Below are 23,635 nucleotides of genomic sequence, written 5' to 3'. Positions count from 1 at the left end.
AAGTCAGTGGCGGATTACCCAATAGGCGCACTATGCACCTAGGGCCCGGTCGCCTTGAGAGGAACTCAAAAGTTACATAATAAAAAGATAATGTCTAAAAATTTATTGAACGTTTAGAAAATTATATTTCGCACCTCGGCAAGAACAGTGACATAGCACATAAATGACGATTTTATTATCTTTTAATATAAAAGAAAACTACATTTTTACATAAGGGCCTTATAACAAAATTGCTCCTAGCCATTAAAGAAATATAATCCGCTACTGAGATAGGCTAAGCGGCCTCGGCCATAAGGCCATAAAGCAGAGACGGTTTAGCCTTTTTTTTTTTTTTTTTGCCCTATTTTAATAAGAGGGCCTTTATAATATTCATACAATTCGCCCAGGAGTAATCTTAAGACTGTCACAATAGGATAGCCAAACGAACAGGGTGAAAATTTCTGACGATTCGATCCGTACTCGAATTCGGGTCCTATAGCACAAGTTGAAGCCCTTGTTGTGTCTGTTATCCTGCCGCCCGTTATTATATTTTAATTATTCTATTAACAACATTTTCATAGATGTATTATTTTGTTATAATAGATTAAGGAGAAAGGAATGTCGAAATATGATGTAAAAAACCGTTTTCGTTTTATATAAATTTTAAAATAAAGATTTGGTGAAAAAGTCAATCAATTCTAAATTTATAAAACGTATTGTGTAAATTAAAAAAAATGCCCTTAAAAGAAATTACCACACGTCATTATACTGTATAAAGAAGGCGGATCAGACCTTGTCAGTGCAAACACTGGAACATATTACTTACAAGGGAGAAATTGGTAAACACTCTATAAAAGCCATGATCGATCGAACGTATTAACAATTAGTCACAATGCTATCCACACTGATATGTCTATTATTATTATTCAGTGCGGTTAAAGTACGATAAATTTAAATATTATTTCTAATTCTAATGTTTGCATAATATCTAGTTTTATCAATATTTATTCTTCAATTATTATTGCAGACAGAAGACAAGAAATGCAAGTCACAGAAAGATTGCGAGAAAGATGAATGTTGTACCAGAAGATTTACATTTGATAGCGCTTATTGCAAAAAACGATTAGATGAAAGTAAGTATTTAAAAAGAAATTTTATAATACAATACTTTAAATATATTGTTAAATCCATGTTTTAAATTTTTCCTATTTTAGAAAGCAATTGTTTACCTTATCTGCCTATGAGGATATATGATGATATCTATATGCTTTCTTGTCCTTGTAAAGAAGGTCTTTATTGCAGACACAGTTTGATTAATAAGGACGGCAGGGTGAGTTAAATATTAATGAATTTAATTAATATTCTGAAAATCTGATCAAAGATTTTAAAAAGCAATAATCGATCAGTTGTTGTCAATCAAAATAGACAATTATATTTATTCATTCTTATTTACAGTAAGATATTGATGACTACTTTAAAGAGATATTCTATAAACTGACTTTCTAAAATTTTATATCCGCATTTCTTTCGTAGATTATAATTTCGTATCATCCTCGGTGTTTTCCTTCTGCAAACCGTAATCCAGATGCAGAGTCTCCAGCGGAACCGGAAAATCCAAATGGAACAAGGGAAAATGAAGAATCGGGTGGAGAAAATACGAATTCTAATGAATCTGAAAAAGGAGGAAATGGTGGAGGTGATAAGGATGCTAATCCCAAAAATCCCGAGGAAAAAGGTGGAGATGACGGTTCCAAGGAGTCTGGAAAAGGTGAAGAGGGTTCCAAGGAGCCTGGAAAAGGTGAAGAGGGTTCCAAGGAGTCTGGGAAAGGTGAAGATGATGGTTCCAAAGACTCTGAAAAAGGTGAAGAGGGTTCCAAAGACTCTGAAAAAGGTGAAGAGAGTTCCAAAGACTCTGAAAAAGGTAAAGATGACGGTTCCAAAGATTCAGAAAAAGGAGAAGGCAGTAACGATTCTAATGAACCAGATGAAAAAGACGGCGGAAATGATTCTGGTGGAACTGAAGTAGAAGGATCTAATGGTTCAGAAAGTGATACGGGAGAAGAATCTGGTGTAATTTCGCCAAGAAACAATTAATACTAAATCAATAAACTACTACTAACATATATATTAAGTGGACAAATTATTAGAATCGTTAACACGAAAAGACAATTTAAGAAAATTTATTAAATTTAAAAAAAAAAATACATTTAACATTATGATTTTTTCTCATATTAAATAAATTATTGAAATTGTTTTCAACAAACTTTTATTTAAAAAAATATTGCTTAAAATAAACTTTTTTGTAAATACAAAAGTTTGTACGTTGTTCTTTGGTTTTAGTTACTGTATTTATTCTTTCTGGTGCATGTTTAATACATTATGTTGCTTGAATTTTGATTTCTGCATCTGAACGCTGCATATAAATCAGTTTTCTTGTAAAAAGAAATATTTTTAGAGAATATGTTACAAGTTCCATAAACACTTTCAATAAATTTATGTCTAATAGATTCTGGCCACGGTAAAACAGCCGTTCAGAGATAAAGAAATCTTTTCCTTAGACGTTACGCAGCGAATCGAAATTTCACACACCTTTATTTGTATTAACGGTATTGCATCAATTCACATAAAGGTGTGAAATTTCGAATTCACAGAAACTTGTAAATGAGGAGACAGTACTAATTATCAATAAATAAACGACTTTTAATATGAAAAGGAAACATAAATGATAATTGATCTGTCCTCCTGTTTTACTTACTTAGATCTTGACCAATTTATTGTTTCACCTGCAGTGGTAGTTTCAAGGAGAATGATGGAAATAAAATACGATATTTCGTTGCAAAAAGAAATACAATGGCAATTGATATTTTAAAATTATTGACTCAAATTTTTGGTCTCCAAAATTTGAGGACCAAAAGAAGCGCGATATATTCGAATCAGCGATATAACGAGGGGCTACTGTATTTCTAAACGATTTAAATTTATTTTAAAAAAATGATTTTTATCATTTATAAAGCTTTAAAATATTAAACTTTAAAAAATAATGTCTTTATTTTTTTTATCTTTAAATATCTACAATACAAACGAAAAGTAGCATTCTTCAAATGAGTATTTATGTCAAGAATGTTGACCCTCTTAGGTAAAATTTATTAAATATTCCTTTTACAAAAATATCAGAAAATAAAATATTTAACTTTAGAATCACATTTTAAATTAAAATATATAAGATTTTACTTACATAATTATAAAAATTAATACCATTTATAAATCAAATAACAGAAATTTAATGCTCGTATTTTATATCTTAAATGACTAAAAGTAATAACGCATTTGATTTATTATTAGATATTGTAAAAATGATAACAAGTTAACCTTAGATTTCTTTTTTTGTAAACTAACAACATGAAAATTTTATTCATTCATATCCTTGTTTAGTACATTAACAATAATGACAGAAGGTATAATAGTTCATAAAATAGTTGAAGTACAGACTCACTACAAAGTGAATTTTTTATGATTCTAAAAAAGCATTCGTCTATTTATTTCTTCGTTATTTTTAGCACATTCTAATTCACCTTCAGATATATTCTTTTTTAACCTTTTAACTATAGAAATCTACTAAGCATGCGAATATATACGTATATACAGAAGACTATATCATATAATTATTAAAAGAAAATTACATTAAATATAAAATTTGAAGCTTTATAAAAACTTTATAAAAATCTAGCTTAGTTTCTATACTTGTGTGATAAAAGTACTTATCTAAATCAGTGTTAAGGGTGTATACAACTTATAAATTACATCATAAAAATTGCAAAACAAACAACAGTTGAAAGCCCTTATTCATAAAAAGTTTTATTGTTATTTTTAGAGCGCGCTGTTCTGTTAAAAAAAAAAAGAAAACAGAAAATTTAGATAATAAATGTTTACTTTCATATATTATTATATAGAAATTAATAAAAGAGATTTTATTATTTTGCGCCGAAAATTATTCCTTATTTGTTGAATAGAAAGTAGGACTAGAAATGGATGACCTAACTCACAGTAATAAACAATAGAAGAAATCACTAAATTATAAATGATTAAAAAATTATTTTATATAAAAAAATTGAATAATTCAAATATTTATAAAATTAAATCTATCTTCTAGAAAAAAATTTTTTTTTTATTTCTTTTGTAAAATAATATAGGTTATGATTTTAGAATTTTATATTATATTCTATTATATCTAAGTAAGCTCTTATTAATTTTATTATTGAAAATTTTTATTATTTTATCAATCAGCTGAGTAGGTTTTTCTATAATAACAATAATAAACTTTTTTTTATAATAATAATAGGAGAAAGTTTTGTTTTTTGTACATAAAATTAAAGAAATTTTACTTAAATTATTAAATTTTATAGCCTAAATAACATTCAGTTTTTATTAAATTGAAATATATTTTATGCACAGAATCATAAGAAAATCAAAAGTATAAAATTGTTATATAGGCTATATTGTAATATAAAATGCAAATTTTAAATGTAGTAAATTAATAAATAGTAAGAGAATTATTCTAAAAATAAACAGCATGTATATGGTCTTATGGGTTGTTTATTATCAAAATAATTATCTTTTTAATGTTTATCTGTTTAATTCTTAATTATTGTAAATTTTATTGATTGTTAATTTACTGTAATTAAATATTATTCCATATTTTCATTTTAATATTTACTAATTAACTAACCTCCTTTTAAGTACAATGATGAAGAAGAGTAATTATAAGGTTGAATAATTTACAATTTACAAAAATTTAATTTTAAAAATTTGAAAAAATATATATATATATAGTATTTATAAATTGTAATTGTTAAGAAAAATTATTATTTTAGAATAAATTTTATACAATTTTACATTTTAAAATTAAATCTGGACACTACGAAGGCCTTTTTCAGGCCTATTGTGGGTCAAGCTCACAATTGGTTGGTAGGATTGCGAGGGACGGGGCCCTACATATCCGGGACAGACCACCCAGAAAAATTCTTCTATAATTAATACATAATTTAACATTAGTTTATATTAACAAAAGGCCCACTGGTGAGTCTTCTGTTAATATAAACTAAGTCGCGGGTTCGTGCCTGGTCAACGGGCTGGTCATGTGGAGTTTACAGGACTATCTTTACTTTCTAAATAGGGGTCAGTATCCCTTAAAAAGTCCTGCCGGGAGGCATCCCTCTCGGCAAAACTCCCACGTGTCGCTTTGCAGTAAACAAGTAAAGAAATAAACTTACATTAACAAAGAATGATATTCTGTATATAATTATGATAAAGTATAATTTAATATAAATAAATAATTAAATATTTAAAACAGTTTTTAATTATTACTACATGTAATAAATACATAAAAAATATTTTTCTTTAATTTCTTAATTTTTCTACCGTGCATAGAGAATAATTCTTGAATTATTCCTAAAGTAAATAAGTTATCGTGTCAAGTATGAAGTGACAATATATTATAATTAATGCAAAAAACATGCAAAATAAAATAAGAAGGCATAAAGAATATTTAATATAGTAACTGGATTGCCCAAAGTGTCCTAATTCTTTTCTGTCGCAATATTCAGATATTTGTAATTCGGTCATTGAACCTTGTTTATAGAAAAATAGTGAAAGTGTGTGTTTATCAGTAAATAAAACATTAATTTTGATGAATTTTTTAAAGAGATATCTCCACGTTTCCTTTAAGCATTCTACACAATAGCAAATCTATATAACCTATAAATCGTGTACAAAAATTAACAATAATTATAAAAGATGTAGATAACAATTAATAGCTGAAAATTTCTAAATGTGACCTAAATTTCCCTTTTGTTAAGAACAATATTTTCCGGAAAGAATAATAAAAAACTTACAAGTACTTAGCATTGATAGATTCTTTGGCAATGTTTCCTGAAAATCAGCTTTAAAATGTATAGATTTTATTACTATTTTTCAAGATTTCTATTGATTTATGTAAAAAAAAAGAAAGAAAAAGGTGGAAGGAAATAATTTCGGTGAAACTTGGCTGCATGACAGAAGCAATTTTAAACAGTTGATTCTCCCATTAGATTTATATATCAAGAGTCAAGGCTACTTCTAATGAAAACATGATTTAACAAATAAATCAATATTTCAAAAATATCGTGCATTTTATATTAATTTCAATCATTTTATCTTAATTTTAAAACTAATTTTAAGTCATAATTTCTATTATCGACTAAGAAATATGTAATTTTAATCTCGTAGTTACATATTATAGAAGCGATTAAAGAATGAATCAGAATTAAAGCATCAATGGATTCAAAATATGTATTTTATTTGTTACAGATACATTTTATAAACAATTTATCAGTTTTAAGATCAATATCTCTCTACTGGTATCGAAATTATTTGTCCTTAATTGTCATATTCTGAAAAAAAAATGAAATATAAACTACGTATAATTTTATATTGTACCTGTTCAAAAATAATTTAGAAATTTAATGTGTTCTTTTCCTTATGCTAGAAAAGGCATGGAGGTCGCATTAACCACCTTGAAATTGTTACTTATCTTGTAAGAGACGAATGATGAGGTCAAAGAATTTTTCTGCCACCTTTAATTTGCTGTTCAATAACTAGGACAAAGGTATATAAAGAGGGAGAGGAGACTTTCCATCTCCATAAACAACTGCTCCTAGACATCCCTTCACAACTTTCAGGCAAGTATTACTTTTGTATATTCATATTTGAGTATTAATAATTGATGTTTTGATATCTAGACAAAAAAAAAATGTATTTTTTAAATAGATTTTTTGGAAAATTCTTCAAAGATAAAATGAAGATTTCATCGGTGTTTTTCATAGTTTCGATAGGAGTTTTCTTATATGTGAGAGAGGTTGAAAGTATTTTTATTCCAATTCCAATATTTGTTAAACATGCTGTTGTAGCACCTAAAAAGTAAGTAAAATTCAATTTATTTTCAATATAAGTAAACTTACATTTATATATTTATTCTTTTTTAATATAATATTTATCTAGAATTTGAAATATAAAAATTCGGTATATTTTTTCTTGCCATTTCTAGAACTAAAGTGATAAAATTTACTTAAAATCTTGAATTTTATATATGTAATTACTATAAAAGTATTAATAATAGAACGTATAAAATTTTCCCGAATTTCTAAGTTAAATAATAAAAAAAACTTAATTTTTTTTCCATCGAAAAATCAATATAACGGTTTGATAGTAAAACATCACATGTAAAATTTAAAACTGATCTTTTAAATCTACTTTCTGATAAGTAAAATATTGTAAAATCTATAAATATCGTACAGATTAAGCATCCATTTTTGCATGATATAAAGTAAATTTTATACTATAATTATATATTAGCGTAAATTATTTAAACACGGATAGTAACATATAGCAAAATTTTTAAAAAAATAAAAGAATAATACAGGAGATAAACTAAAATTTCAAAACTAGGTCAATGATGGCATTAAAATTATCATATAAACCAAAAATTTCGATTAGTTTTAAGTAAAAATTTTATTTTTTGTATATTTTCTTGTGAGAATTATGTGAACATTTTAATTTTTTATGTCCCCAAGTCCCAAATTTTAATTTTAATTAATCAAAATCCCAAATATAAATTATCAAGATAAAAATCTATAAATGAAAATATAATAATTTTCTCAAAAATTTTACTTCTATTGTTAAATTTAATTACAATTAACAGATAATCAGCAATTGTATTTAAAACAATAATAACAATTAAAGAAAAAGCGACTTATGACGAAATAATCTCATTGCGGCATTAAAAAAAGAAATGCAAATTTAAAAGTCAGTTTTCTCGTTAAACGTAATTAAAAAAAATTAAAAAGATATTTTATATAAAAATAAAGCATTTAAAGAAATAAAAATTAACGATATTATTCACTAAAAATAGTAAATTTTATTCGTACGAATTAATTTTCATTTGCCAGGAAATAATTCATTAATCATATTTAAGATGAAAGGATGTTATTTTGTAATGCGACTCTCGATGCTATTTTCTTTCATGTTATACAAAGTTTAGATTTAAAAAAAAAAATGTATTTAATGAGTGCAGCAAATGATTTTCTCTCTCATATCATGCAAGATTTATCCTGAATTATTATACATTTTCCTTATAATTTAGTTACAAATGCTGGTATATTTTTGTATATACGAATCTATACATCAGCTTATCAGACTTTATCGTGTAATTTTTATATATAAAATTGATAAATATATAGATATTACGTATCAGATAATATCTAGAATGTAGTTTTATCGTGTCATCGATTTAGTGAAATTTCAAGTTATCTTTCGACTAAAAATAGATGTTTTAATCGTAAAATAAATATTAATCTTTTAATTATTAATGAAAGCTTCGTAATTTTATAGATAACTACAATTAAATTTGATTAGCAGTTCCTAAAATTAATTAATTTCGAAGAATAATTATATCGCAATCATTTATGTTGAAAATGATTGCGAAATTAGTATATGAAAAAGTAATTAATGCTTGTTTTTTCACAAGAAGGAAGACAAGCTTAATTTTTATATTTAAAATAATAATTAGAATTTTTTTTCTGTAAATCATAGTTAATAAGTAATCTAATTACGAATTTTTTTTATAATATAGACCAGTTGTTCATCACGTGACAGCGTACAAGCATCATCACGTGCCTGTTGTGTTCAAGCATCATCACATTCCGGTGCATAAGCACGTGTCACTGTATAAACATCACGTTCCCGCATACAAACACGTTTCCCTGTACAAACATATTCCACTGTACAAACATGTTACTGTTAAAAAACCAGCTTATCCCGCAATTCACCATCACGGGTTTGGATTTGGATGGTAATTTAATGTATTAAAAAGATAATATATAAATATAACAAATTAACTGTGTTATCATTTGTAATATATACCTATATATAACGAGTATTTAAATAAAAATAACTTTTTTTAATATTAAATATTTTTATATTATTTTACTAAATGAGTGTATAATTTTATTGTCATATCTTCATTAAAAAAAAAAAAAAAAAAAAAGTAGAATTTTAGGTTATACAATTGTTCATTTTCTTAATTATATTGTGTATACCCGAGGCGATAATTTTCTGATTTATTTATTTATTTTTTAAATTATATTTTTTCTCTACTCAATGAAACACTATTTTTATATTTTTCTCTGAACTAGAAAGAGAATGGTGTCAAACTGAGGAAACGGAAAGTGTTTAATCAATTACAATATTTCCTTTCCTTATACCTCAATTATAATTTCTCTGTTTTAAAACGTTAGAGAATTAATTAATATTAATGATATATGCGCTAATTTATATGTAATTTTAAGTGTAAAATGCTATTTTGTTGATAGAATTATATACATTTAATATCGTCCTTGAATTTTTCCATTTTCTGCTCTATATTTTTTAACTTAAACAAAATTAATTCACGTGTAAGTGTATAGATTAGTGAAAGTGAATGGAATTGATAAGAAGAGATATTTATTGGTTAATATACCCTTTAATCGGTACAGTCAGTGGAGCGTTCAAATATTAGCAGAGTGGAGATTATTATTGGAGTTTAATATTAGTTGAGATTAGTGGGGTGTTCAGTTTTTTATTACTTGTTATCCTAAAAATTCTGTTATTGTACTACATTTTTGCATCAATAAATTATTATTATTATTATTATTATTATTTACTTTCCCGCATAAAGGAGAGTATTGGAATCGGGTCAAAATTGACTCTCCGAGTTATTTGCAAATCTCCCCCTACTGAACCTAAAAACGTATTTAAAAAGTAGTTTTGTAGATATGTATGCATGTATCTGTGTGTAATTCGGCGTCTACTTCGTTTAATATCTCAAAACAGGTTAAAGATTGAGAAGAAATTTAGCATGGGACTTGTATTAAAGAACATTGATTCTATTAAATTTTGGTGGTTAAGTTGGAGGAAGTGGGGAGATAGAGGGGGAGTCATATGTCATATCTGGAGTGGAGTGGAGACGTAATGAAAAGTTTACTCATTATTGGCATTTGCAATTTTTAAAAAAAATCATTCCTACTCAAAAAATTAAACTATTTGTCTTCTTAAAATAATTAATAATATAAAATTCATTTTTAAGCATTTTTTCGACGTAGATTTTAATATTACGTCTATTTTGTTTCGTTTTCTCTACGAGCGACGAGTCTTCAATTTGTTGTGTAAAGAAAAGCCACGGATCATAAATGAAAACGAAAAGTTTTAGAATTATATTGTAGATTTCTCGATAGATACGTTGTGTTTACAAGTTTAATAAAAATCTGGCGTAGGCCTACATACTTTACAACCGAAATTTTGTGATGTAAAAAATTTTGCAAGTAAAAATTTATGACCACTTAGACGACGGTCAACATTTTTCTTAACAGTTTTTCTTTGGTAAAGTTAGGCTTGGCGCTTGGAAGCAAAACGTAGAAAAGAATAATACACGCAAAGATCTCGCTTACAGAAAATCTTGAAATTTTGCACACAACCTAAAAAAACAATTTTCTTTCGAACGAGATATTTGGAATTACTTCAGATGTTTGAGGAGCGGGGAAATCGACCCCCGAAAATCGACAACTCTGATTCTTGTATACTCAGTCAGTGAATTTTTTACATGGCGGGCAGTCACTGCCGTTACTCCTGATACATATATAACAGTATCTCACAAATTGTTATATTATAACAGATTGTCCATAAATCTTCAGTCCCGGAAGCGAAGGGAAAAATATTCGAGACAATCTAGAGACCAATTCTATAAAAACCAGAGACCGTGTTCTGGTCATTGCCTGTCGTCTCTGAGAGACAGTGTATATGTCACAAGCCAGTCGATGATTGGCTAATTATTTGTTTACGTCTCGAGCGATCATCATGTCTCTTTAAACGGAATTATTAGTTAAGAATGAAATAGTTATAAGACAATAAGACATATAGACAATAAGAACTTAATATGTTGTAATTTGTTTAGAAAATAATAAACGTTTGTGAATTGCATATACTCCATAAAACGACCAAAATTTATTTATTGTTTATGTATGTGCATATAAGTTTTTAGCTTTTATGTTAGGCTTACCTCAATGCTTAAAGTAGTTCTAAAATAGCTAAAGTTACCGATTGTGTTTTGATTTCAAATATGTACGGAATTTTAAAGTTGCGCCGATTAAGGAAAAAAATGCCGAATAGTTCCCTAGCAAACATTACGTATCCTCCACTTATAATTGGCTGTGTGAGAGAGGAAGTTTTAGTCTTAAACTCTGTCTTTTCTTTATAACTATTCTAAGTATCCTTTCCAAAAAAGGGGTAATGTTATCCAGATAATATTTTGGTTGCGTATGTAATGTGAGTAATGAATTTATAATTAATGCATACAATAATGTATTTTAGGCTATATATACTTATGCATATTACAGAACGTTCAATTACTACTAATAATAGCACTTTTCTCAGTGGGAGAATATAAAATTTTAAGTTCTCCTATGTTTTATTTTATTCATAATTCCATTTCATAATCTTATAATATTGTTTTTTTATGAAAAAATTCACTTTTAAGCACGATGTCTGTCCATAAATTGAATTTATCTTCGCTTTTAACTAATAATTTCGAACAAAGCATTTATAATTTTTAATTATGTTGAATATGTTCTTAATCATATCGATTTTTGTATGTACTTTTCCAAATATTACCATCTAATTTCTCTTTAACTAAATAAGTACTCTTTTATAAATTAGATTATTAAAATTTTTATTTATTAAGAGACAACGTTACCCGAGACATTTTGAAATTACAATCTGTAAAGACATTAGAAAATAAAAAACATACACATAACAATTTAGACAACCAAATCGCAATGGCAGATTTTTTCATTAAACGTATACGGCAGTTTTTAAGAGAATAACCTAAGTTTCGTCTCATGTAGTCTGTTTTAATCAGAAAACATCTTTGTCTGCGGCGACAGCAGTGAATCCAGACATGCTCCCAAAAGTTTGCGACGAATATCACTACCGTTTGGACATATGCCATGCATCCAAAGGGGGATAGCATATTGAGCACCTATGATATAATGTGTGAAAAGACTTGAAGATTAGCCCTGTAATATAAAATTAATTTTAAGTGTGTATCTTCATTACTTTTCATAATATAATCATTTAAAATCGGAGGATTTTTTTTAAACATTCTGTATTATAAAATTGCAAAAAGCTTAATTTTGAGGGTAGGGATGAGTTTTATAAAAAAAATTTTAAATGCTAATAACGAGTAAAATCTTCATCCAGTCCGACTCATTCGGGATACGACACATGGTTCCACTCCATTGACCTTTAACCACTAAAATTTAATACCATTAATTCTCCTAATTCACAAATCTCCTTGCAAAATTTCATAAATTCTGGACAAAAGCAAACCGAATTATTAAGCTTGAAAGTGGGTTAACAAGATACAGGAAAAAAAATCCATGTTGTTTCATTTTTTTATGTTTCAAGGTCCTTTGAGTCCAAAAATGTAAAAATCTGAAAGGTCAGTTTTTGAGCAATCGCCGTGCTTTCACTCTCTTATATACAGGGAGTCCATAAAGTCCGTGCTCAATTTTAAAAAATTATAACTTTATTAGTATTTGTGATAGAAAAAATGTGTAAAAAATATTAGAAAGCTTAATGTACAGTACCTAGTTTTAGAATTAGAATTGTAAGAGGTGAACCATTTTCTTGGCCTCCACGTACGCCAGACTTGACTCCATAAAATTTTTTTGTGGGGACATGTAAAAACCTCGTTGTATGCAACCAAATCAAGTTTTTTGCAATCAAACCTCTATCGTTAGAAGACTTGAAAGCTAAAATAACTAATGATTTTTAGAGAACTACGAAATCATGTTACCCTTCGTACTGTATTTCTAATGGTGGTCATGTGGAAACTTAATAAAATACAATAAAACAATTAAAAATATATAGATTTTCTTATTTCCAATACATTCTACATGATTTCTCTATCACAAATACTAATGAAGTTATAAATACTTTAAATTGCACACGGACTTTCTATGGATACCCTGTACAACAGCCGGGAAAATAAAATGTATATACACGTTTTCTGATGACACTACTAAAACCCTGTTATCTAATGCGTTAAAAGCAAAAATGAGACCCACTAACTGCTTTACACACAGGCTGTTGATGTCCACAATGCCTTTGATAATTGCTCGTAAAGTTGGAATCCAAAGTGTTTGTACCAACTAAAAACTTATGAGATTCGATTGTTCTATGTTTGTACCGGATTGTGCTGCAAAAAAGTTTGTTTGTATAGCAATATTTCGAGAATTAAAACCGGATTAACGTCCATTGGCTTTGACCTATGTCTCTGGTCTTCTGTGAAATTGGACCTCCAAGTATTTCTACGGAGCAAAATTGATTTAATCAGATCGCTCTTCTTTTGCGCCAGATACTCCTGTCTCATATATTCTAAATTTATAATCAACACATTCAAAATTGCATATCCAAAGAAACTATAAAAATTTAATTATTTTGGGTTTGGTCCAGTTTAAATGCCACTCTGCTCCAATGTACAGTGTTCCCAATGGTAAATTTGGAAATATGGTGCTCCTAGTCCCACTATATTCAGGGACCTAAAAGTAATTGTGCCACTTTGACACTTAATGATTCTATTTTATAATTTTAATTCCAGAAGTATAGTTATAGATTTAAAGATAGAAAGGAAAAAAGGCATTGCTCTTCTCCCATTCTGTTCGTGCAAAATATATTCATGTAGTAAACTCCCGCTAACTCGGACTAATACGAAATACTTTAATAAAGAAAGAGGGGGCTGCCTGCTTTTGCAAACTTAGCCCACTAGGAAGAAAAAAGAGGTGAAGAAAAGGTTGAAGGAAAGGTTCTGAGGGGAGAAGTATAAAGGAAAAGGGGGAAAAGTAAAGATGAAAAAAGATCTTAGGACCTCAGAGTGCTGCATCGGAAATTATTAATAACCAAAATTACAATAGTTGACAAAACCGTTATACAATATTATCAATTACAAAAAAAGTTCCGGTTACAGTAGTATGCAAAACCCATCACTTATTGGGTAGGTAGTTAATAGCGAAGTGGAGGCCAAAGTTTTAAACGCGAAAACGTGTACGTCGGACGTTGAGCACCGCTTTCTTGTAAGCCTAGAAATTTGACAATGGTGTTTGAAATGTCGAGCATGATTCCACTGACTTTCCAAACGCCATTGTCAAACTTCTAGGCTTACAAGAAAGCGGCGCTGAACGTCCGACGTACACGTTTTCGCGTTTAAAACTTCAGCCTCCACCTCGCTAATTACCTTAATCCAGTGGTCCCCAACCCTATGCCCGCGGGCACCATAGCGCCCGCCGATCGTTTCACGTGTGCCCGCCGCTGTGCGACCACGATAAAAATAAAAATATTTCGGTTTTCAATAAAATGCTATGTAAAAGTTTTTTTCATTTTTAATGATTAACCACTCAAAAGTAGAAATAGCGTCCAACACAGATAAAAGCACAAAGCGAAATGCGACCGATCTCTTTTTCCCCTCCGCCAAATCTTCATCAACCAAATTTCTCATACCTGAAATGAAATAAACCGGTCCGTTCTGAATATCATAAATTCAAAGTACAGATCACGACTTACAGATGAACACCTTGACGATTGTTTACGAGCAAGAATATCATCATACTCCTAATTACGAAGCAATGGCCAATGAAATGCAATGCCAAAAATCACATTTACTTTCAGATTTATATTCTTTATAAGGAATTTTTATACTCTAGATTTTGTATGCATTGTTTAGTAATTACTTGTTTTGTAAAAATTATTGTTAATAGTCTTGTGTACGTTTTATTACGTTTTATCTCGTACATTTTTGGAATTAAATGTTTTCTGTACATTATATGTATGTATTATTAACTATGTCCAAGTATAAATTTACCTTGAAAAAATAAATGGTGCCCGCCGTCCGGCCGGTATTCTAGAATGTGCTCTTAGGTACAAAAAGGTTGGGGACCCCTGCCTTAATCACTGCAAGGTTACAATAATATTAAAAACTAATTACGATTTTAATACGCAGAGAATGTAAATATACAATGATATAATAATACTGATTACAATTTCTGTTCGCGGAGAAGGTAAGTGATTTAAGTTATTTACAAGTTTCCCGACAATTGATAAGTTGACATGCCAAACATACGAGTATATAGCTGATATGAGGATAAATATGCCTTTCGATTAATACGGAATGAGGATTATCTCAATGTACGAAAGTCTGAGTTAGCGGAATGTTTTTCTGACGACGTGGTAAACGAGGAGGTGGAATATACACAGGCGCGGATTCAGGGGGGCGATCGCCTCCCAAGTTTCAAATATTCCAATAATTCAAAAACTCAGCGTTTAAACATTAAAACTAAAAATTTTCAAACCCTTCTATGGCTCACTTGTATTGGATGGATTAGATTGTACCCAGCGTGTTGCTTTTTGATTTTTTCATTATTCAATACGAATAAATAAATCAGAAGCACCGGGCGATAAAAAATGATCTTTTTTTCGCCTCCTGTGAAAGACTTCTGGATCCACGGCTGGATATACAGTAAAACCTGCGTAAACCGGATCACACGGTACCGAATGTTTTTTTTTTCTTCGGTTTGGCAGGTTTCCGTTTTAAACTAGTTCTTTCTTGACACAAAAAATTGCTTCGTTTCGAAGAAGTTTTCCCGTGTAGGTAGGTTTCACTTTTATTCATGTTTTAGGTTTTACTGTATATTACGATGTTTTTTTACTTTAGTAGGATATACCGATGAATTTTTATTACAGTACATTTCGTGTATAATAAAAGATTAAAAAACATGACAATACTGTATACAACAATGTACAATCTTTAGTAACTTAATGACTAGAGCAATATAATTTACGGCATCGCAAAACTTCTTGATATCGAAAACACTCGTAAATTATAATTTTTCTGTTGTCAAGAAATTTTAATTTATTGTACAGCTTTTTGAAAAAACTTTGTCCGAGTTAGTGGGATTTACTGTACTTCAATATTACTCAACTGATATATCTTATTTTGTCTCTACTTAAGCTTTTAATTTGCATAATACTATTTTATTATATATATAATAATATTTTAATAACTAATACCTTTCTGAATTGTTTCGACACAAAATTATTTTTTCATTATTTTATTGTTATTACAATACAATTATTTTAAATCTTTGTGCCCTCCGAAACTCTTGACCCTTGGCCTGGATATAGTTGGCGTAATGAGAAATATGCCACAGATGTCCCATAAAGTAGGAAATCTTAGATTCTTCCAATCTTAAAAAGATTTTCCTTTAGTTTCTCTTACATTCAAGATTGGTCCGATCAAATTTCGGATTTTACAAATATAGATAACCTGGATAGACAGAAGTTACTACTAGTAATTAATTCCTGTACACTGATTTCATTGAAGAGTGTTTAAAAGAAATTGCAAATGGTCATAAATCAACGAGCCAATTTTTACAGTGTAAAATGTCTATGGTTGAAATTATATCAATATTATATTTTAGATAAAATAAATAACAAAAACATAAAAACAAATTAAAGATGAAATCTTTATGAATAACACCGCGCAACAAACGTAATTAATCGACATCAACAATAACTTTCACTGACAATACACAGAGAAAAGCATTTTTTCACGTCGATTGTTAGAAAAAAATTCGACGATTATTCGAGAAAGGGAAATATTGAAACTTCATGAAATTTCCACTGAAATTCAAGATCAAATTCAAGATAAAGATGGATATAAGATATTTTAAGGCATGTTTATTATAATTGTATACAGTATTATACTTTTTATTGTTTCACGTAAATCGGGAATAATTTTTGTAATACAGTATAGTTTTGCACGAGCAAATAATATCTCCTGTGATAACGTGTGATAGAAATGTATAATAGAGAGGTTGTGACCGTCGTTTCCAGCCCAAAACGTGAACGTCGGACGTTCGGGCGCCGCCTTCTGGCAATTCTAAAAGGTTGATAATGGCGTTTGCTACGTCTAGCATGGCAAGTAGAAGATCGGTTTAAACCTCTTCATTTTTTGGGGGGTTTGGGGTTTAAATTATGACGTATTTTATCAAAATAATGATTACTTAAGCATTTATAAATAACTTTTTTAAAGAAACAGACGATTGTAATCCAGAAATTATTTAATTATTCAATTTTTTTGCAAGTGATGTGAAGTGCCTATAGAATTCACATATATTTGTCTTCATAATAGCTTATCATAATTCTGTAGAAGTAGGTTTGTTCTTCCACAGGCATCTACCATCAACAGCATAATACGTCTGTAAATTTTCTAAAAATAATTTCCGGGGTTGCTTTCGGATTTACATAAGCCACTACTTCCCTCGACAAAAGTATGAGGTAGTCCTATCGTCCGATCGTACGGTAGGAGACACGACGCTAATTAAAAATAATTATTTAGTCTTATTAAACATCCTATAAATACTTTAAAATAGTTTAATTTGTTTATTTACTTTCGCTGGTAACATTCATCGCTGTTAAACGTTTCCGCCATTTTTCAACAATATCCCATGAGTCAGTGCGCGACGTGAACATAGCGCACTGACTCATGGGCTATCGTTGTGAACGTGCGCCGCAACGTATTTTACTTGGAGTTCAAACGTCAAACGTGTACTTCTGTTTGCCGTACAAGTTTAACGTTTGAACTTCAGCCGCAACCTCTCTATTATTAAATGAATTTGAGTAGAAGTTACTGTATTTCAGTTAGTGAAATAGTTCATATAAATGTACTGTACATTCACAAATATACTCTACAAGAAAACTAAGTCTAATTAAGTATGGCTTATCATGAACACCAAGGCTGTCAATGACAGTGACATATATTTTCACAGATAGTTTATTTATTTATACGTTCTGTTATATTCTTCTATTCTTTATTTATACATTTTATAGGTAATACCAATCGGTGTGAGATTACCACCACCTTTAAAAACAAACAAAATAAAAATAAAATTCAAAATCAACATTAAAGAATAAAACACAACTTCAAAAACAGTAAAAAATAAATAAAAATCTAATGTAAAAAGTAAAACAATTACAATTGTAATTTTTACTTTTCCGGCTGTCATACAGACGGGAAAAAATATGGCGATCGGTCAAAAAATGACCCCCAGATTTTTACATTTTTGGACTTAGGACACCTCGAAACGTCGAGAAAAGCAAAAAAATTCGGTGGTAAGTTTTGTATTTGTGGGTGTGTGTTAGGTGCACAATTTTGTTCACCTGTCTTTAAAGCTTAATAATTTCTGAAATTTTGCAGGGGGGTTTACTCGTTAGGGAAATTGATGCCATTAAATTTTGGCGACTAAAGACCGAAGAGGAGGGGGAGATAGTAGGAGTCGTGTGTATTTCCAGTAGGGTCGGAGTTCGTGACGATTTTACTGGTTATTGGCATTTACAATTTTCTATAAAACCCAACCATACCCAAAAATTAAACATTTTGCCATTTTATAAGATTTAAAAAATAAAATGTTTTTTAATAAAATATGATAACAGAGAGCACTACCAAAATTTTTAATATTGCCTGGAGAGTTCAGAAACTCGTTTCTGGTTTATTTGAATGTAGCTGGTATTGAGCGCGTTTCATAGCAAGCTGCTAAGTAAGTCAATTACATTTTTTCGTTTTGTATTAAGCAAACTATTGGCTTAAGTAAAGCGAGGCAAACACTACGAGAATTCACTGGCCGACCGTTGTTAGCGGACCTATTTTATTGTCGGACAATGCTGATTGAAAGAGAAAACACCATACAATGTTTTCCTTTCTGCACATTTGTCTCGATTAACTATGTATTTTTCGGGGAGAGAAAAGTGAGCTCTAACGTTATAACCGACAAAAACGTTTAAAAACACGGACATGTGCGGCCAGCGACCTATCAACTTCAATAACTAATGAAAGGCACATGTATACTCGCGTGCGAATTTCGAAAAATTGATTTCGTCACGATATTGTGCATGTTAAATGACCGTCGTAAAGATCAAAATAAAATTTGTGGTGGTGATCAACGTAAATAAACAGCAATCGAAAACTCGATTGACACCAGTTTACAACCAGCAATCGGCTCACAGACTTCGCGTGGCAAATTTTCACGTCAAATAACTCAGCCCATAAATGATAAATCGAATTTCAAAATTTCTTCTTCGTCACGACATAGGCCTTAACGAGTTATATATACAATCTGTTCGTAAATGATAGTGGCACAATAAAATAATAAGCACATTACAAAACATTAGGAGGGACTGTTAGTTTATTATGATATCATATAATAATATTTTTATTAAAAGAACAGTAATAAAATAAAAATATAAATGAATTTTAACAATGTCTTATAGAATAAACTTGTCCCAAAATGATAGAGCCACTTCAATATTTATATAAGTGATTTTATTTTTTATTAATTACTTGGTGACTCTATCTGGCATTGTTTTACTAAGATTTTTCGTCTCATTCGTGATTTCGTGTCAAGCGCTAGTTTTTGTCTTTTTAAATGATTCTATTAATGTATGTTGCTTTCCATTCCTACGTACAGTACGTATAAGGTAATAGAAAATTTTTATGGGGGACTACCCATAAAAATTCCCATAGTACGCGTTATTGAAGTTTGGAAATGCTGTCATACAGTTTAAAACAGAAAACGAATAAGGGGTTAGATATAAAATAGATCAACTTACCTCATTTTTAATTGGGCTGCAATTTGAAAAAATTGTCGTTCGTCTGTCGTCTATCTGTCTTTCCTTATTAATCTCTAAAACGGTGTTAGATGAAATTCAATACCAAATGTATAAATCTTAGGGAAGGAGGCCTCGATTAACTACGTACGTAACTTCCGATGCAAACCGAAAATCACGTTATTTCAATTGAAAAATTTTCCTCTTAAAGGAGTTAGATGACCAGCACGACTCCATTGCTAACGAAAAAGTATGATGTACCGGTACAGGGACAAAACTCTACAGTACTAATTTAAGGTGAAAAGCTTATATTTTAAATGTAATAACTTAAAAATATGATCAAAAATTGCAGCCCAGCATTGTGACGATGTCATAATAAATAATTGCTCGTTATATCACAAACGTTTGCGTCATACGAATATTTTCTTATAAAATTTATATAAAAATCAGGTTGTTGCACACAAACAGTAGTTTACAATGTTGCTTTTTTAAATAACAGAAACATATACGATAATCATTTGCGAGACGCAGAGAATTATTTGATGACGACCCACATAAAAAACGCTTTCAACAAAAAGAAGAAGAAAAAAAAAACTATAGGAATACTTTCCTTCGTGAGGTATAACACTGAACGACAGACGTGTGACTTGATGTCGCTTGACGTCGCTTGGTCACGTGAATATTTCGAAACTTTAAACGTCATTTCCGTAACGTATTTCTAGGAAACTTTCGGACCCCATAAGAGTCCGCGGATAACAATTTGTTACGTTTCCAGTAATATCGTAACATTCCGAAACAAAATTAGGTTTTTACTTTTCTTGACCAGTAAATTCCCTAAAAGTTTTTTACAGAAGGGACACAAAAGTATCGTTACGCTATTCGTTACGATTTTACGAACTCTCAATATATTTAAATGTCGTTAACGGATAATCCCTCGTATTTCTCATCCAATTTTCATTCGTGCTGAATTATACAAAATTTAAAATTTATTGAACATTTATAGTAATGATTTAAACGGTTTGACGTAGAAATTTCAACGTAATAAGTGACGCATTTCACGCGACGTCATACTCAACTAACAATACTTTCCAATTGTTCTTTTTTCATATTGTTAATGGCCGAAATGGAAAAACCTCTCTGCAAATTTTCATTGTTGTTTCTCCTGAGAAACTTTTTACAGAACTTTCATTCGGCAAGTCTCTTGATAGTAAGTAATTCTTTCTTTTTGTTTGTGTAGTTATTAAATGAATGCGTTGATAACTGTTTAATAATTTAAACAGAAATCAATTGAAGAGATAGTCTTAATTCTCTTAACATATTTTATGTAGAATATAATTTGATGTGCAAAGTAGTTTAATTTCGAAATATATAAGGAACATTTCGTGTTTGAATAACAATAGGAGATACATAAAATGAAAGAAAGCATCCTCTGTAACGATAAACAAGCTACTTCTTAATTATATAATAGATATATGAAGCAGGATTCTGCCAACAATAGATAATGTAAGCAATGTTCTAAATAGGTCTACTTGCCAGTATCGAAGTCAAATAAAACAGTTAAAGGAATACTATCGCCGAGATTAATCTCATCAATTGATTTATAATTTGAGCAGAGTCAATTGTGAAGTCATCATCCTTCGTCTTATAAAAATTTAATTTTAGATTTTTACAAGAGTATTATTATTATTAACTGGTATAGGAAGCTTCAACTTCGAATTTTCTTTGACATTTTTCTTAACGATGCTGGATGGAATAATCAGGATGAGTAAAATAATTTCTACATCTTTTAGTTTAATATCGTTAATAATTAAGGATTTTAATAAGTGATAATCGGGTTCTTGGATGATTCGAATTAGTTTATATGCTTGTATTTTAATAATATTTTAACGTTATAATTTTAAAAATCATTTACTTGACACATTGTTTAATAAATCACATCAAAATATCTTCTGTAGAACGGATGTATTGTCGTACCACATTCAATATCGTATCAGAGGAACAGAAAATATAATAGGCTACTACGCACTTTTTAAATCTGTAATTATTTGCATTATGATAATATGAGAAATTAATGCACAAAAATGCTGAAATTTTATTTTATTTTTCAATTCACCCCATGACCTCAGACCATTTACATTCCTCTACTCTAACATTCTCAACAATTCACTAACACGTACGATATCTTCCAAATTAATCAAAGTGTCTTTTTAGCCGTTCTTTACGAACGGCTAAAAAGACACTTTGATTAATTATTTAAAATTATCACCGTTAGCCGTTATTTAAAATAAATTACTATAATTTGTTAGGTTTCCTCCCTAATTTATAATCCGGTTTTTGGTCTTTACACAGTTATTTCCAATTGTTCTAACAGTTGACTTCAATATACATTTTGTTGTCATTTTAAAAATTTCCAAAAACTAAACATTAAGAAACACAACCCGACTAAATTTAAACGCCTGTAAACAACATTACACTAATCTATATGAAGTAAAATGTTAAATGAATGTAAACAAATCAACACAAAATATATCAAATACAAAATAAACACTAAACAAAAATACACGAACACAAATCAAAAAACAATCACTACATCAAAACGTGTCAAATAAAAAATTCAACTACTAAGCACAAAACTACTCAAATATGTATAAAATAAGAAAGTAGCCGTAACATAAAAGTTTTGGTAACTTACTTTATTAAAATTAATTTTTTGATAATTAACTTTATTTTGGAGTATGTAAACTTTAATTCATATTGATTGACCCATTAAACCTACATTACTCTCATTAAAACAAACTACAATCTCAATTACTGTACTGCTAGATGTACTTAACTATAATCTCAATATTCATTTACATGTTAATTAACAGGATCAGTTTGTTGTTTAAACTACATCACAATTCTACATTTTTAATACAACGTTAGACATTACTGGGTCTCTATTCACATTATTCGAGGCCCTCGCTAGCCATTTTGTAAGGTATACCGTGAAATGCTAGGCGCTTTTGCACCATAGAATTGTATAGAGAACAAAACAAACGAAAAGTAAAGAAAATGATTAATTACTATTGAGCCATATAATACAACAGTAAAAAGAAATGGTTTTACAACACACCTAGTCATCGGGCCACAATACGTTACCCGCCAACTTCATAGAGGCTGTCCGCAAGGGTCTGTCTGTGGGCCCCTTTTTTGGAACATTCTTTTTAATAACTTCTTAAGAACGGACTTTGGTTTCAATAGCCGCATCTTCACTTATGCGGATGATGCGCTCATCATCTTTCCTGCGAACTCCAGGCAGACCATCGAGACCGCAGCTTCCAATATTCTTAGTGGTGTGTGACTGGGACAAGTGAAACAAACTTGTTTTTAATACCTCAAAAATAAGAGGTATTGTTTTCTCAAGGCCACCCAACACAGACTTATATCGAAGGACTCCGTGTAACAAGATGGAAGGGAGATCTGTTAAAATCGTTAGAGCTCAAATTTTTGAGCATAATTTTGGACAAACGACTTACCTGGCAGGCGCATATTAAGCTTGTTACAGATAGAACAAACGTTATCTTCAACAATCTACAAAGAGCTGCCAAGAACAAGTGGGGTCTCGTTTTTGATGCTCTCAATCCAATTTACAATTGTGTATTCACACTGTGGCGGCCGAATAATTGTAACTAGCGCTACATCTGAAAATCCAGGTGGCGCTGGCGCGACGGGTATATAAACGTGCAAGCCGTCCGCCATATTCTTTTTCCCGACTCGCCAGCTACTCTCCGGACGCGGGTTACTCTCATGTACCGAGCACGTGCATATAGATATAGTGGGTCCGCTTCCCCCATCGCAAGGCTTTAGATACATCGTTACATGTATCGATAGG

The 23,635-nt window shown here is 29.8% G+C and overlaps 1 protein-coding gene across 1 annotated transcript; it reads left to right on the top strand.

Moving 5' to 3' along the window:
* The first annotated feature begins 871 nt into the window (after nucleotides 1–871).
* On the top strand, nucleotides 872–2,073 carry LOC136979240 (cylicin-2-like). The gene is made up of 4 exons (XM_067275183.1): nucleotides 872–919; nucleotides 1,007–1,112; nucleotides 1,194–1,309; nucleotides 1,513–2,073. The coding sequence occupies exons 1-4, from the start codon at nucleotides 872–874 to the stop codon at nucleotides 2,071–2,073; spliced, it is 831 nt and encodes a 276-aa protein (XP_067131284.1).
* Nucleotides 2,074–23,635: the final 21,562 nt, after the last annotated feature.

This window comes from Centruroides vittatus, unplaced genomic scaffold (assembly GCF_030686945.1).
Source record: "Centruroides vittatus isolate TY-2023 unplaced genomic scaffold, ASM3068694v2 contig_6, whole genome shotgun sequence".
In the NCBI taxonomy this organism is placed as follows: Eukaryota; Metazoa; Arthropoda; class Arachnida; order Scorpiones; family Buthidae; genus Centruroides; species Centruroides vittatus.
This window is presented reverse-complemented; position numbering and strand designations above follow the sequence as displayed.

Bases quoted from the DNA above. Each gene is read 5' to 3' on its own strand.
- LOC136979240 (XM_067275183.1), top strand. From the start codon at position 872: ATGCTATCCACACTGATATGTCTATTATTATTATTCAGTGCGGTTAAA. The intron at 920-1,006 runs GTACGATAAATT...TTATTATTGCAG, and splicing joins TATTATTCAGTGCGGTTAAA to ACAGAAGACAAGAAATGCAA. The intron at 1,310-1,512 runs GTGAGTTAAATA...TTTCTTTCGTAG, and splicing joins TGATTAATAAGGACGGCAGG to ATTATAATTTCGTATCATCC.